This window comes from Scyliorhinus torazame, chromosome 3, assembly GCF_047496885.1.
Source record: "Scyliorhinus torazame isolate Kashiwa2021f chromosome 3, sScyTor2.1, whole genome shotgun sequence".
NCBI classification, from domain to species: Eukaryota; Metazoa; Chordata; class Chondrichthyes; order Carcharhiniformes; family Scyliorhinidae; genus Scyliorhinus; species Scyliorhinus torazame.
Window position 1 is genome coordinate 295,389,057 of NC_092709.1, and position 16,908 is coordinate 295,405,964.

The 16,908-nt window shown below is 49.3% G+C and overlaps 1 protein-coding gene across 1 annotated transcript in view; it reads right to left on the reverse strand.

Annotated features, from left to right (window-relative positions):
- LOC140409183 (mitogen-activated protein kinase 4-like) overlaps nt 1–16,908 on the reverse strand; it is a 248,814-nt gene that overhangs the window by 50,582 nt on the left and 181,324 nt on the right. The window contains exons 3-4 of the mRNA XM_072497418.1: nt 3,434–3,578; nt 1,488–1,649 (exon numbers count right to left, since the gene is read on the reverse strand). Coding sequence (XP_072353519.1) covers nt 1,488–1,649; nt 3,434–3,578 — 307 coding nt within the window. The remainder of the gene's footprint in view (nt 1–1,487; nt 1,650–3,433; nt 3,579–16,908) is intronic.

The following is a 16,908-nucleotide window of genomic DNA, read 5'->3' on the forward strand; positions in this document are numbered from 1 at the left end:
GAAAGTTGCCACCCAGGTTGAGAGGGTTGTTAAGAAGGTGTACGGTGTGTTCGCTTTTATTGGTAGAGGGATTGAGTTTCGGAGCCATGAGGTCATGTTGCAGCTGTACAAAACTCTGGTGCGTGCAATTCTGGTCGCCGCATTATAGGAAGGATGTGGAAGCATTGGAAAGGGTGCAGAGGAGATTTACCAGAATGTTGCCTGGTATGGAGGGAAGATCTTATGAGAGAAGGCTGAGGGACCTGAGGCTGTTTTAGTTAGAGAGAAGAAGGCTAAGAGGTGACTTAATTGAGGCATACAAGATGATCAGAGGATTAGATAGGGTGGACAGTGAGAGCCTTTTTCCTCAGATGGTGATGTCTAGCACGAGGGGACATAGCTTTAAATTGAGGGGAGATAGATATAGGACAGATGTCAGAGGTAGGTTCTTTACTCAGAGAGTAGTAAGGGCGTGGAATGCCCTGCCTGCAACAGTAGTGGACTCGCCAACACTAAGGACAGTCAAATGTTCATTGGATAGACATATGGACGATAAGGGAATAGTGTAGATGGGCATTATAGTCGTTTCACAGGTCGGCGCAACATCGAGGGCCGAAGGGCCTGTACTGCGCTGTAATGTTCCATATTCTATGTTCTACATGCATCACTAATTTCTTGTTTAATGCCATTCCCAACCTCACCACTGCAGTTTGGGGGTCTATATATGACACCCACTAATGTTTTTGTCCCTTGGTATTTCTCAACTCTACCCATACAGAGTCCACATTTATGCCAATAAGTCTTGAGGAGAAAGCCCAAACTGGAACTCTGCTTACTTTTTAAAAAAATGTAGTGTACCCAATTCATTTTTTCCAATTAAGGGGCAATTTAGTGTGGCCAATCCACCTACCCTGCACACCTTTGGGTTATGGGGGCGAAACCCACGCAAACACGGGGAGAATGTGCAAACTCCACACGGACAGTGACCCAGAGCTGGGATCGAACCTGGGACCTCGGCGCCAATAGGCTGCAATGCTAACCACTGGGCCACCGTGCTGCCCCTAACTCTGCTTATTTAGTTGATCATCATTGTTTGTCTTGGTTGGTACAAGAAGCACAGAGGAGATGCAAGATGATGGAATACCCTTTTTAAAAATATATACCATTGCCACAGATATTAACTCCACCACGATGGCAGTGTTATGATATACATGAGCCGGCATTGTTGATATCTGCGGTTTTTCAATCTCCACAAGTAACCGTGCAGTGCCAGTACTGAGAATCATTTTATTTGACCGCGGCCATGCTGAGTTGTTTGCTCGACAATGGAAAAGGTCCACCGCCAGAAAATGTTAAAAGAAGATGTAAGCTTGTGGGCACATTGCCGAATCACTTCATGTAAGTGCTTCTGCAGTACAAAAGACAGAACAGTATGCTATCTCTGTGGAACACTCTTGAGCCTCACAGGCGAAACAAGTATCACACTTTATTTCCTAAGGGTGATTTACCCTCTGCATTTCCTTCAGAAAGCAGTGCCCTCAGTGGCTTTGATACCTCCCACTTTGGGTTGATGTACGCTGGCATAACCCGGAGCAGCTCCTGCTTATCTTCCTCGTGGAGAACAGGAATTGTTTTCAGAATCAACTGCATCTGTTCCAGCTCATGAGCACCTGGGAAGAAAAGAAAGGTGGAGAGGAGGAAATCACACCACGTTTAAGTTAGTTCGCTTATTCTTTGTCACAAGCCATGCACAGTTCAAAATTTAAAACAAAAATAAGCAGCACCTTTGCCTGATGTGAAATGTTGGGAGTATTGGAAACACTGGGTTATAGCCAATATTCCTCAGACTGTGAATTTCATCTTGACAAGATGTCAGATAATTATGGACACAAAAAAGAGGCGATGATGGTTCACCTAAGGTACCTCTCGAAAAGTAACCAGGCACCCCTACCGGCTCTGACCTACATGCGACTCTCCATCCACAATACGTGGTTCACTCATAATGTCCTCTGAAGTGATCTAGAAGGCTGCTCAGTTGTTAAGTATAATTACAGAACAGAATCAAAAGAAAGTAGCACACTGATCTGTTAGTAATGTCAAATATATCAGAGCTACAAAAGATTTAGGCATTTTAAGACCTTATGATGATAGAATTTACAATGCACGAGGCCATTCAGCCCATCGAGTCTGCACCGGCCCTTGGAAAGAGCATCCTCCCTAAGTCCATACCTCCACCTATCCCCTCATCTCCACCCTATCCCTGAAACCCCACCTAACTGTTTTTTTGGACACTAAGGGCAATTTAGCATCGCCAATCCACCTAATCTGCACATCTTTGGACTATGGGAGGAAACCGGAGCACCCGGAGGAAGCCCACGCAGACACGGGGAGAACATGCAGACTCCGCACAGACAGTGACCTAAGCTGGGAATCGAACCTGGAAACATGGAGCTGTGAAGCAACTGTGCTAACCACGGTGCTACCGTGCTGTCCACTGGTCTTTCTTATTAGCAAACAGTCACCAAATTGGGTCAGCTGTTCCATGGGTCACCAGATCAATTGTCTGATATGGTTGTACTCCAAGAATAATATTTATCAGCTAATCTTCCAGACTCTTTCACCATAAACCCGGGTGGTGTCCACCAGGATGGTGATATACATACAAGTAGGAGTGGCCCGGGGAATTCTCAACATTGGGTGCACAGCCTATGACATCTCATGTCTCCAAAATGGCAAAGGAGTCCATCTGTTGATCACCTACTGACCAACTGGCAAATCAGCCTTCTTGTCAAGTTGAACATCCCTTGGTTGAAGCACCAAGGACACAGAATGTATAGAATGGATGGGCATTGTCAACATTCACAAACATGACTTGGCAATCCCCCCATTTACTGAGCCAGCTGAGTCCTGAATGTCATAGCACCAAGCCAGATGGACTCGTGTCAGTTGATGAAGGAACCAACATGACGGTCTACTCCACCTGGCCTCAATTCTAACCAAACTACTTCTCACAGACTCAATTGTCCAAAACAGATGTGATAACTGCACTGTACTTGAGAAGGCAAAGTCTTATTTTTAAGGTGAGGGCACTCTCCATTCATAAAGCGCAGTATTATGGCCATGTTAAGTGAGATATACTAAAGACAGATTCAGTAGCCGAAAACTGGACACCCATGAGACACTGCGGCATCAACAGCAGAAGAATTGTATTCCACCTCATGGCCTGACAGATCCCTCACCCACCACCATCAAACGATTTTGTCCTTGGACTCCATCATTGAAATACACTAATACAGCTATTGTGCATTCGAAAATAATCTGAGCAAAAACATTCCTTTTCCTTTACTTTTTTATCTTTAACTTTGTTGCTGTCATCTACAATAGCAATGCTACCCTGCACTTTTGTAAAACAACAGTTGAAAAGCAGCAAATAGAAGGACAGGAACTTGCTTACCAGCAAACAACATCTTTCCAGTCAGCATTTCCATAAATATACAACCTGCAGCCCACATGTCAATAGCTTTGGTGTAGTTGTTTGGCGACAGGAGGAGGCGAGGTGATCGATACCATTTGGTTACTAAACCTTCAGAAAGATGACCCTGATCAATGAGAAGCGAGAAAATATGACATTGACCAATAAAATGGATTCTCACATTCGTTCACCGTTAGAGACAAGGGGCGGGATTCTCCGTCCCGCCAGCACCAGTTCTCTGGTGCGACGCGCCCCCGCCGGCAGCGGGATTCTCTGTTCCGCCAACCGGCCAATGGGGTTTCCCATTGTGGGCAGCCCAACGCCATCAGGAAATACCCGGGGGTGGGTGCGCTGCCGGCGCAACGGAGAATCCCACCAGCGGAGAATCCAGCCCCAGATGGGATTTCTGCCCCCCCGGCTCCCCCGGCAGCGTGTTTTCTACTGGTCGGCGCGACTCACCATTGACTGCCAACGGGGAACCTGCAGGGAGTTGGGGGGGGGGGGGGGTACTCATTTGATAAGAAGGGCAAGAAAATCCCGTCCAAAGTCAGGGCTGGAATTCTCTGGCCGCTCGCTGGCGGTGAGATTCTCTGGCCCTGCCGGCACACACCCCTGCCTTCGGATTTCCCGGTGGCATGGGGTGGCTTCAATGTGAATTCCCATTGACAGGGGCAGGAGTAGAGAATCCTGCCGCCAGTGAATGGCTCACAATCTCTCGTCACCAAGAAACACATGGCTGGGAGGCCAGAGAATCCCGCCCAAGGTATCTAGTAAGGGTGTCGCAATTGCCAACACATCATCAGCAAAGTTGCTGCTACATCTTAGGAAATTAATCTGCTGCAATACATTTCAAGTATATTCTCTACATTACATTTTACAATGAGTCAGCCTAAAATTGTAATTCAATAATTTTGCAAAGCGATCTATTTTGCAAGTGTCAATCTGTACGATGAAACAAAGGTTATGCAGCTAACACAGAGATCAGCGTGTATACATCAATCAATAGTAACTACATCAAGTAATAGACACAATGGATGGGATTTTAAACTCGGCCAGGGACCCCCGTTCCCATTACAACCTGGGGAGGAAGTCCTGGCTCTGAGAGCTGCCGTGCAATCAAATGGCTAGACGCTTTCTGTGCCTCAGTAGCCCACCAGGAACAGTGGCCACTGCTGGGACTGTATCAATCCCCAACAGGGATTGTTGCTGGAGCTGGACAATGGGGCCCGTGGGATAGGAGGGAATTGGGTAGAACCAGAACAGGCTGGTAGGGAGTGTGAGGGACCAGAAAAGAAGTGAAATGGGGCAGGGTGAGACTTTGAAGGCAAGCCTCTGATGGGCCCAAGGGGCCTGTAAAGGAGGCACCTGCACTTGCCTGCCATCAGTCTGAGCACTGAAAGCTGTTGGGCTCTTTACTTGCTGAACGTGGAAACTGACCCTTATGTGGCCGTTAATTTGCAACTTAAGGGCCTCAATTAGCCCACAGGTCAGTGACACCTTCTCTGCTGCACCTACAATTATGAAGGGGCAGATATGCTGACCATTTGCTTCATCCAAGGAATGTTCAACGAGATAAGACTGATAGGTGTTGAGAACGGTGGGTGCAGAGGCACTGCATTCAAATTTACACCCCCCCCCCACCTGCCCACCTTCCCCTGGTGGTACTGCTGGGAGAAGGGGGCATGGGGGAGGGCAAGTGGGGGTGTACATTTCAGCCCAATGACAAAAATCCATATCACAATATGATGTTGCCTGGATTGTGTTGAGTTTCTTGGGCATTGATCCGGATCTTGGTGAGTAGTGCCATCGCCATCCTGACTTGAGCCCGATAGATGGTGAAGAGACGTTGAAGCGTGAGGAGAGGAGACACGAAAAGCAGAGTACCTACAACTTATCCTTCCCTGCTGTTTTAGTCATAGTGCTGATTAGGTTATTCCATTTGAAGAGAGGGATAGAATAGGATTTCGGATGCAGATCGGTGTTCAGTGGAAAGGTTCTCTCAAAATGTTAAGTTTGTCATCCAGGTGCTGATGAATCTACTGTGCATTTCCAATTAAGACTGGGGCGGAAAGGCCTATCGATGGCCTTCCTGCCCTGCAGCCAAATCCGCTGCGCTCTCGCCATACAAGTGTACAGCGATCAAAACATGTGGGATTTATTTCTGGCGCCCCTGCCCTTGGTGCCAATCCCCCCCCCGCCCGCCCGCCACACACCACCACCACCACCCCTCAGTGACCAGCATTCGAAAAGCTTTCATTCCTTCCGATCCGAGCACGGCTAACGGGCTAACCCTGGCCACAAAGCGCAAGTCAACATGAAAGCACCTCATGACCATCCACCGCAAACCTCACTCTGCTTAAGTAATGCAAAAAGAATCATGCAAAACAGCATTAACAGGTCAGACTTCTTTTGCTTATTCAACTAAACTGTACGCAACTAAGGAGGTTTCCACTGGAGCCAACGGAACTGTTGTGGGAGATAGCCCCGATCTCCTGACTGATACTAAAAATGCAAAGCAGCTGACACAAAATGGATTTCATGACCAGCCTAATTTTTCTGTTTTAAAAAGCCAGCTGCTGCAGGGCAGGTCCTGGAACTCCCTTGCATCCGTTTCTTATCGGAAGATCCTTGTCGTGAGTCTCAACCAAAGATGTAAGATTTGGGGTTGCATGTTACATGCTTCCACTAAAGTGTGTTTTCAGCAGGAGGACACATAAAATAGGATGGGTACCTAGCTCACCAGCTTCCCACCCACCCCTGGATGATAACCCCATAACACGGTGGGTGGGTGGGCCCAAAAATTGCAGCCTTGTTTACAAGCCAACTGGCCTCAATATTACGCCACCCATACCATAATACGGCTGGCATGAGCAGGCAGGCAGGAGTTGCAGGCCGTTTTAAAAAGCTGTTTTTAAAACGGGCAGGAAGGAGAGGGTGTGGGTTACTATGATTAAGGGGAACCTTTGCGCATCGGGGGATCTGCCCTCATCATCCTACCTACCCAGCTGCTCTCCAAAACCCAAGGCCCCCTCCCCTCCCAAGGCTAGGCAAACCCTCCCAACTAATGCCCTGGGCCTTCTTTGGGACTGCTCGCAGTCTCAGCAACACCAACTAATGAGCGCTTAGTGCTGTGAGACTGCTGCAGCTACCAACCAATTGGATAGGCTAGCAGCTCCTGAGGGCGGATCTTCCTCACCAGGGAGCAGCAACGGTCCCACTGTTAACCAAGTTAACCCACCGGTAATGCGTTATGTCTGCGGGGTGGCCTTGCACGGACCAAGTTGGCTTCCAGCCAACTTTCCTTCCAAGGTGTAAAATGCGGCTTTCAGTGTGGAATTTTAGACAATGGGATTTCAATATTGAAATAAGGCTACACCTGCCAATAGCATGCCCCCCACTGTTAGCTCTCAAATCAGCTGTTGGGAAATTGATGACCCAATACCCTACTGAAACCATGATGTGGAGTTGCCGGCGTTGGACTGGGGTGAGCACAGTAAGAAGTCTTACAACACCAGGTTACAGTCCAACAGGTTTGTTTCGATGTCACTAGCTTTCGGAGCGCTGCTCCTTCCTCAGGTGAATGAAGGGGTCTGTTCCAGAAACACATATATAGACAGATTCAAAGCTGCCAGACAATGCTTGGAATGCGAGCATTAGCAGGTGATTAAATCTTTACAGATCCAGAGATGGGGTAACCTCAGGTTAAAGAGGTGTGAATTGTGTCAAGCCAGGACTGTTGGTAGGATTTCGCAGGCCAGATGGTGGGGGATGAATGTAATGCGACATGAATCCCAGGTCCCGGCTGAGGCCGCACTCATGTGTGCGGAACTTGGCTATAAGCTTCTGCTCAGTGATTCTGCGTTGTAGGCCGCCTTGGAGAACGCTTACCCGGAGATCAGAGGCGGAATGCCCTTGACTGCTGAAGTGTTCCCAGACTGGAAGGGAACATTCCTGCCTGGTGATTGTCACGCGATGTCCGTTCATTCGTTGTTGCAACGTCTGCATGGTCTCGCCAATGTACCACGCTTTGGGACATCCTTTCTTGCAGCGTATGAGGTACACAACGTTGGACGAGTCGCACATGTACCGCGTACCTGGTGGGTGGTGTTCTCACGTGTAATGGTAACTACTGAAACCAGAGTGACTGTTTTTCTGTCCCTTCCCTGTCAAAGTTCAGACAGTCAGATGGTGAAGAATATAATACCACAGTTGAGTCTTTAGTACTTACAAACTTTGATTTACAGAGGTACATATTGCACCTCCAACTTTTTTTTAAAAACCTTTTCCGGCTGCTCTGATATACACGCAGGTGAATCTCCCATTGACATCCAACACCCGAATTAACACCCAATTGATGTCCAATTTACACATCCCACTATTTTAATGTTGTGGCTTCCTGAGAAACTAATTCTCCTTTTTCGCTTTTCTTTTGTGAACTTTGTGAGCAACTTCAGTGTTAGAAACAAGCACTCCCAGGTCACTGATAGCATACCCACATTGGGCCAGATTTCCTGAGCAATTGAGGATGTTTCTGAGGCAGAGGTTTTACTGGAGTCGGGGATTTCCATAGGCCAGAGTTCTCCAGCGTTGGGATTCTTTTTTCGCGCTGGCAGCGCACCCCCAGCGTGGGAAATCCCATTGACAAACGGCGCGAAGAGGGAATCCTGCCACCAGCAACGGCGTGCCGCTGGGAAACCCGCGGCTGGGGAACCGGAGTATCCCGTCCATAGTCTCCAACCTTTTTTTTTAAGGATGAGCATTTCTTACAGGTGGAGTGTTCGATCTTCCCTGTCCGATGCTGATGTCAAAAGAAGAGATGGAACTGGCTCCCACCAGTTCCCTTTGCAGATTACATTTTCATTATGCTGAGATATATGGGCCGAGATTCTCTAAAATCGCGGCTAAGCGTTGACCCCGGCGTAAACACCGGAGTGTTTCATGCTGGCGTCAACGGGCCTCCTGGCCCCGCGATTCCGTGGCCCACAGGGGGCCAGCACGGTGCAAGAGTGCTGTACACAGCACCCTGCCGATACGCAGCCCTCTACTGCCGGCCGCGGATCCGCACATGCCACATAGCGGGCCGGTGCAGAAGAAGGTAGCCCCTCACCCCCCGGATCGCACGTGTCCACCGATCGGTGTTCCCCAATCGTGGTTCTGGCCATCGTGGGGGCCCCCCCCCGGAGTCTGATCCCCCCCCCCCCAACCAGGACAGCCACCACGGCTGTGGGTCCGAGCTCCTGCCGGGTGGAACCATGTTAGAACCACGCCGGTGGGTCGACCGTGGAGAATCGCCGCGGGGGCCTCTTTCAACGGCCCCCAACTGGTGCCGCGTCGACCGCGTGCGTGGCTGGCGGCCATTCTCCGGGCGTGGAGAATCACGTCCCGGCGTCGGACTTGCGCCGCGGCCCGTCTTGGCATCTACTCCAATTCTCTGAGCCGGCGTGGGCGCGGAGATATCCGGCCATGATTTCCTGGCAGCGAAGCCTACAGTCCTTGTTTACTGACAACAATTGCGGAGAGATTAGTTGCAGTTAGGAAAGTAGCAGGGGAAAAATGAATTTATTTTTGGAAGCAAATCGCTATTTTTTGGTCAAGATGAGCCATGCTTCCCAATCGATTAGTGCTGTGCTGTTCTGAAATCTCTAGCCTTAAAGGGCGAGTTACTCAGGGAACATCCCAACTAATAATAAAAACCTTTATTAGTGTCACAAGTAGGCTTACATTAACACTGCAATGAAATTACCGTGAAAAGCCCCTAGTCACCACACTCCGGTGCCTGTTCAGGTACACGGAGAGAGAATTCAGAATGTCCAATCCACCTAACAACATCTTTCGGGACCTGTGGGAGGAAACCGGAGCACCCGGAGGAAACCCACGCAGACACGGTAAGAACATGCAGACTCCGCACAGACAGTGACCGAAGCCGGGAATTTGGGACCCTGGCGCTGTGAAGCAACAGTGCTAACCACTGTGCTACAGTACATAATTGTGCTGGGGTAGAATGGGGCTCAAAGAATTCCGGACTTCTCTATTCCAAGAATTTGCCTCAGTCCAAACTACAGAAAAGTATCACTTCATTGTGGCAGTACTAGTTCCAGTGTTTGGTGGCCATTTTAAGTAAGATTGCCAACTTAATCCTAAATTAGAGATTTACAGCCTCGAGGAACTGGATTAAAATTGCCCAGTCTCAACTCATGTAGAACCTTGACAGTCAGTTATGAAGAAGATTTAATATTTTAAGTGACATTCATACAGCAATATATATTACATTTCCAATTGTGTGACTGTGTTACTTCAGGTGTCTGATAAAATTCTATCCAAAATCACCTTACAAGTACAACAATGCCCCTTTAATTAAACATCTTTCAAATTAGAAATAATAAACATACATAAAGATAATGGCTTAGATCGTAAGACATACCTTCAAATTCCCCCCCTCAATGTTCTCATTTCTCGAGTGTGTGTGATTACTGATGAGATCTGATTAGGTCAGGTCATTGCACTTGAACTACACTGGAGCGAGATAGCTCCTACCTGCTTGAACCAGTTTTCTCTAAAAGTGTAGCCTTGATGACTGTTCACATTTTTCTGCAATACACTACAATAAAAATCAGTTACTGATAAAGTAAGAACTCCTTTGTTATCCCTCCTGTAAAAGAATCTGAAGCCCTCTTAGTGTTTTCAAAGGAATAATGCAAAGGTGAAATTTCTGAAAACTGCAACTGTGTGAGATTATAAGGAGCTGAAAATACATAGGCATGCCACCAAAGGTTCAATGTATTGTCGAAAATTAAATCCTTGTAACTCAGCAATGTTCCCGTGAGAGACAGGTATTGGCACAAGGACCAACGACACAACAGCTGGTCCACACTGCAGTACTTTCTGTTTTGTTCCTCATCGCATTTGGCTTTCCTCCAGTGCATCAATGTCAGCTCACATCCTGTCATGATATATGACCTCTCTCATTCTCTCTTTTTCACTCACTTGCCTGACATGATCTCCTCTAATTGAAGTTAATTGGAGCTTGCCGCAAGCTGTGATGGAACTGTTTAAATACAAGGGCCAATTTCCCCAACCACCCAATGACCTTGGGGCCACGGCACATATGTGCACTTCAGCGTTGGTAAAGGGTGCAGCTAGCCCTACTGGATTTGACAGGAATAACTCATTAACATAATTATAAATCCCTGCATGTTTACCACATGAGCAAAGCCAACAACAGCAGATGGGAAGAAGGGATGGAATTTGGTCGCTGTGAGAGTTATTGCTTATTTGTGATTTTTATGCTTTTGTTCTAATCCATTGCATCTGAATTATTCAGCCAGGGAACTGTGATATTGGTTGCTTGGAGACCGGGGAGACCCTTGAAGATCCCACTCTGCCGCCGACAGATACAACAAAGCACTAGCAGTCACATATGTCCTCTTCAAGGACTGGGCCACATCTGTGGTAGCCTTGCAGTACAGGCCAACAACAACAACAGGTGTCCTGAATGATACTGGCGTGTTACATTCTTCGCAAGTCTGTAGTAAAGAAAGCTTTGGTCCTCCCAACTGCAGTTGATGAAGAGAAAAAAGGATGAAGGTCCTCCAACTCCAGGCTAAGAAAGAGATATCCATGGGTGAGAGGAGACAGCATCTAATCGTTCTTTGAGTCAGCAGGAGGCAGAAAATCATCAAAAACAACTTCTATCAGATATTAGACAATATCGGTGCGATCTACCCAACTGGGAACAGAGTCCGATATCGGGATTAGCCAGGTGTTTCCCAGCGCTGGGAGAGACGGAAAAACACGCTATTGAACGGCCATTCAGGTAGATCGAGGGCCTCAGCGGAGAATGCACTGAGGAGCTCCATTCACAGGAACTCCTCAGTGCAGGGAGATTTCGGGACACCATTTTTAAATGGCACACCCTGATCTCTCGGCCCCTCTGCCGTGACCCCTGAACACCCCCAAGCCCCAACTCACCAATAGAGGATCCTCGGTCTTCCCCATACCCAGCACAGTACCCCTGGGCCTGATGCCCATCATGCAAAAAATGTCAGCTTAGCACCTTGGCATTGCCAGGCTGGCACCCAGGTGGCAAGCACTTAGGGGCCCCCGATCCTCTGGGAGACCCCATGAATGCCAATCCATCTGGTCCCTGTTTGTGAGGACCAGCACTGAACTGCACCCACACAAGGCCGCCAAGGCAAGGGAGTTAGATCCCACACCTTGGTTAGATCTCGGGAATGCATATTAGAACAAAGAACAAAGAAAAGTACAGCACAGGAACAGGCCCTTCGGCCCTCCAAGCCCGTGCCGCCTATGCTGCCCGACTAAACTACAATCTTCTACACTTCCTGGGTCCGTATCCCTCTATTCCCATCCTATTCATGTATTTGTCAAGATGCCCCTTAAATGTCACTATCATCCCTGCTTCCACCACCTCCTCCGGTAGCGAGTTCCAGGCACCCACTGCCCTCTGCGTAAAAAACTTGCCTCGTGCATCTACTCTAAACCTTGCCCCTTGCACCTTAAACCTATGCCCCCTAGTAATTGACCCCTCTACCCAGGGGAAAAGCCTCTGACTATCCACTCTGTCTATGCCCCTCATAATTTTGTCGACCTCTGTCAGGTCGCCCCTCAACCTCCCGTCGTTCCAGTGAGAACAAACCGAGTTTATTCAACCACTCCTCATAGCTAATGCCCTCCATACCAGGCAACATTCTGGTAAATCTCTTCTGCACCCTCTCGAAAGCCTCCACATCCTTCTGGTAGTGTGGCGACCAGAATTGAACACTATACTCCAAGTGTGGCCTAACTAAGGTTCAAGGGGCGGGATTCTCCGACCCCCCGCCGGGTCAGAGAATCGCCGGGGGCTGGCGTGAATCCCGCCCCCGCCGGTTGCCGAATTCTCTGGCACTGGATATTATCGGCGGGGGTGGGAATCGCGTTGCGCCAGTTGGCGGGGCCCCCCCCCCCGGCGATTCTCCGGCCCGCGATGGGCCGAAGTCCCGCTGCTGGAATGCCTGTCCCGCCAGCGAGAATCAAACCACCTCTCTTACCGGCGGGACAAGGCGGCGCGGGCGGGCTCCGGGGTCCTGGGGGGGGCGCGGGGCAATCTGGCCCCGTGGGGTGCCCCCACGGTGGCCTGGCCCGCGATCGGGGCCCACCGATCCGCAGGCGGGCCTGTGCCGTGGGGGCACTCTTTTCCTTCCGCCTTCGCCATGGTCTCCACTATGGCGGAGGCGGAAGAGACTCCCTCCGCTGCGCATGAGCGGGGATGCCGTGAGCGGCCGCTGAAACTCCCGCGCATGCGCCGCACGGCAAAGTCATTTCCGCGCCAGCTGGCGGGGCACCAAAGGCTTTTCCCGCCATCTGGCGGGGCGGAAATCAGTCCAGCGCGGGCCTAGCCCCTCAAGGTGAAGGCTCGGCCCCTCAAGATGCAGAGAATTCCGCACCTTTGGGGCGGCGCGATGCCGGACTGATTCGCGCCGTTTATGGCGCCGGTCGGCGGACATCGCACCGATTGCGGAGAATCCCGCCCCATACAGCTGCAACATGATTTGCCAATTCCTATACTCAATGCACCAGCCAATGAAGGCAAGCATGCCATATGCCTTCTTGACTACCTTCTCCACCTGTGTTGCCCCTTTCGGTGACTTGTGGACCTGTACACCTAGATCTCTCTGACTTTCAATACTCTTGAGGGTTCCACCATTGACTGTATATTCCCTACCTGCATTAGATCTTCCAAAATGCATTACCTCACATTTGTCCCGTTTAAACTTCATCTGCCATCTCTCCGCCCAAGTCTCCAAACAATCTAAATCCTGCTGTATCCTCTGACAGTCCTCATCGCTATCCGCAATTCCACCAACCTTTGTGTCGTCTGCAAACTTACTAATCAGACCAGTTACATTTTCCTCCAAATCATTTATATATACTACAAACAGCAAAGGTCCCAGCACTGATCCCTGTGGAACACCACTGGTCACAGCCCTCCAATTATAAAAGCATCCTTCCATTGCTACTCTCTGCCTTCTATGGCCTAGCCAGTTCTGTATCCACCTTGCCAGCTCACCCCTGATCCCGTGTGACTTCACCTTTTGTACTAGTCTACCATGAGGGACCTTGTCAAAGGCCTTACTGAAGTCCATATAGACAACATCCACTGCCCTACCTGCATCAATCATCTTAGTGAACCCTTCGAAAAACTCAATCAAGTTAGTGAGACACGACCTCCCCTTCACAAAACCATGCTGCCTCTCACTAATACATCCATTTGCTTCCAAAGGGGAGTTGATCCTGTCTCGAAGAATTCTCTCCAGTAATTTCCCTACCACTGACGTAAGGCTCACTGGCCTGTAGTTCCCTGGATTATCCTTGCTACCCTTCTTAAACAGAGGAACAACATTGGCTATTCTCCAGTCCTCCGGGACATCACCTGAAGACAGTGAAGATCCAAAGATTCCTGTCAAGGCCTCAGCAATTTCCTCTCTAGCCTCCTTCAGTATTCTGGGGTAGATCCCATCAGGCCCCGGGGACTTATCTACCTTAATATTTTTCAAGACGCCCAACACCTCGTCTTTTTAATCTCAATGTGACTCAGGCTATCTACACACCCTTCTCCAGACTCAACATCCACCAATTCCTTCTCTTTGGAGAATACTGATGCAAAGTATTCATTTAGTACCTCGCCCATTTCCTCTGGCTCCACACATAGATTCCCTTGCCTATCCTTCAGTGGGCCAACCCTTTCCCTGGCTACCCTCTGGCTTTTTATGTACGTGTAAAAAGCCTTGGGATTTTCCTTAACCCTATTTGCCAATGACTTTTCGTGACCCCTTCTAGCCATCCTGACACCTTGCTTAAGTTCCTTCCTACTTTCCTTATATTACACACAGGCTTCATCTGTTCGCAGCCTTTTAACCCTGACAAATGCCTCCTTTTTCTTTTTGACGAGGCCTACAATATCTCTCGTTATCTAAGGTTCCCGAAAATTGCCGTATTTATCCTTCTTCCTCACAGGAACATGCCGGTCCTGAATTCCTTTCAACTGACACTTGAAAGCCTCCCACATGTCAGATGTTGATTTACCCTCAAACATCCGCCCCCAATCTAGGTTCTTCAGTTCCTACCATAGATCATTATCATAGAATTTACAGAGCAGAAGGAGGCCATTCAGCCCATCGAGTCTGCACTGGTTCTTGGAAAGAGCACCCTACCCAAGGTCAACACCGCCATCCCCATAACCCAGTAACCCCACCCAACACCAAGGGCAATTTTGGACACTAAGGGCAATTTATCATGGCCAATCCACCTAACCTGCACATCTTTGGACTGTGGGAGGAAACCGGAGCACCCGGAGGAAACCCATGCACACACGGGGAGGATGTGCAGACTCCGCACAGACAGTGACCCAAGCCAGAATCGAGCCTGGGACCCTGGAGCTGTGAAGCAATTGTGCTATCCACAAGGGTACCGTGCTGCCCCTAATATTGTTATAATTAGCCTTCCCCCAATTTAGCACATTCACCCTAGGACCACTCTTATCCTTATCCACCAGCACTTTAAAACTTACTGAATTGTGGTCACTGTTACCGAAATGCTCCCCTACTGAAACTTCTACCACCTGGCCGGGCTCATTCCCCAATACCAGATCCAGTACAGTCCCTTCCCTAGTTGGACTGTCGACATATTGTTTTAAGAAGCCCTCCTGGATGCTCCTTACAAACTCTGCCCTGTCTAAACCCCTGGCACTAAGTGAGTCCCAGTCAATATTGGGGAAGCTGAAGTCTCCCATCACAACAACCCTGTTGTTTTTATTCTTTTCCAAAATCTGTCTACCTATCTGCTCCTCTATCTCCCGCTGGCTGTTGGGAGGCCTGTAGTAAACCCCCAACATTGTGACTGCACCCTTCTTCTTCCTGATCTCTACCCAAATAGCCTCACTGCCCTCTGAGGTGTCCTCCCGTAGTACAGCTGTGATATTCTCCCTAACCAGTAGCGCAACTCCACTACCCCTTTTATATCCCCCTCTATCCCGCCTGAAACATCTAAATCCTGAAACGTTTAGCTGCCAATCCTGTCCTTCCCTCAACCAGGTCTCTGTAATGGCAACAACATCATAGTTCCAAGTACTAATCCAAGCTCTAAGTTCATCTGCCGTACCCGTAATACTTCTTGCATTAAAACATATGCACTCCAGGCGACCAGACCTACTGTGTTCAGCAACTTCTCCCTGTCTGCTCTGCCTCAGAGCCATACTGGCCCTATTCCCTAGTTCTCCCTCAATGCTCTCACCTTCTGACCTATTGCTCCCATGCCCACCCCCCTGCCATACTAGTTTAAACCCTCCCGTGTGACACTTGCAAACCTCGCGGCCAGGATATTTATGCCTCTCCAGTTTAGATGCAACCCGTCCTTCATATATAGGTCACACCTGCCCCGGAAGAGCTCCCAGTGGTCTAGATAACGGAAACCCTCCCTCCTACACCAGCTGTTTAGCCACGTGTTTAGCTGCTCTATCTTCCTATTTCTAGCCTCACTGGCACGTGGCACAGGGAGTAATCCCAAGATTACAACCCTAGAGGTCCTGTCTTTTAACTTTCTGCCTAGCTCCCTGAACTCCTGCTGCTAACCTCATGCCCCTTCCTGCCTATGTTGTTAGTACCAATATGTACAACGACCTCTGCCTGTTTGCCCTCCCCCTTCAGGATGCCCTCTACCCGTTCGGAGACATCCTGGACCCTGGCACCAGGGAGGCAACATACCATCCTGGAGTCTCTTTCACGTCCACAGAAGCGACTATCTGTGCCCCTGACTATAGAGTCCCCTATGACTATTGCTCTTCTGCGCTTTGACCCTCCCTTCTGAACTTCAGAGCCAGCCGTGGTGCCACTGCTCTGGCTGCTGCTGTTTTCCCGATAGGCTATACCCCCCGACAGTATCCAAAGGGGCATACATGTTCGAGAGGGGGACAACCACAGGGGATTTCTGCACTGACTGCCTGTCCTTTCTGAGATTAGCTGTCTCACTCTAATATGCAGATTTGCCAGAAAGTGATTTTTATAATAATGTTTATTGTCACAAGTAGTCTTACATTAACACTGCAATTAAGTTACTGTGGAAAGCCCCTCGTCACCACATTCCGGTCCCTGTTCGGGTGCACAGAGGAAGAATTCAGAATGTCCAAATTACCTAACAGCAGATTTTTCGGGACTAGTGGAAGGAAGCCGGAGCACCCAGAGGAAACCCACGCAGACACGGAGAGAATGTGCAGACTTCGCACAGACTGTGACCCAAGCCGGGAATCGAACCTGGGACCCTGGCGCTGTGAATAAACGGTGCTAACCACTGTGCTACCGTGCTGCCCATAAATGGGAACAGTGGATGAAAGATCGACGAGGATGGGATCCCAATCACGATGGGCAGCGTTCACATCGCGATGGCTCACGAGATCACGTTAGATC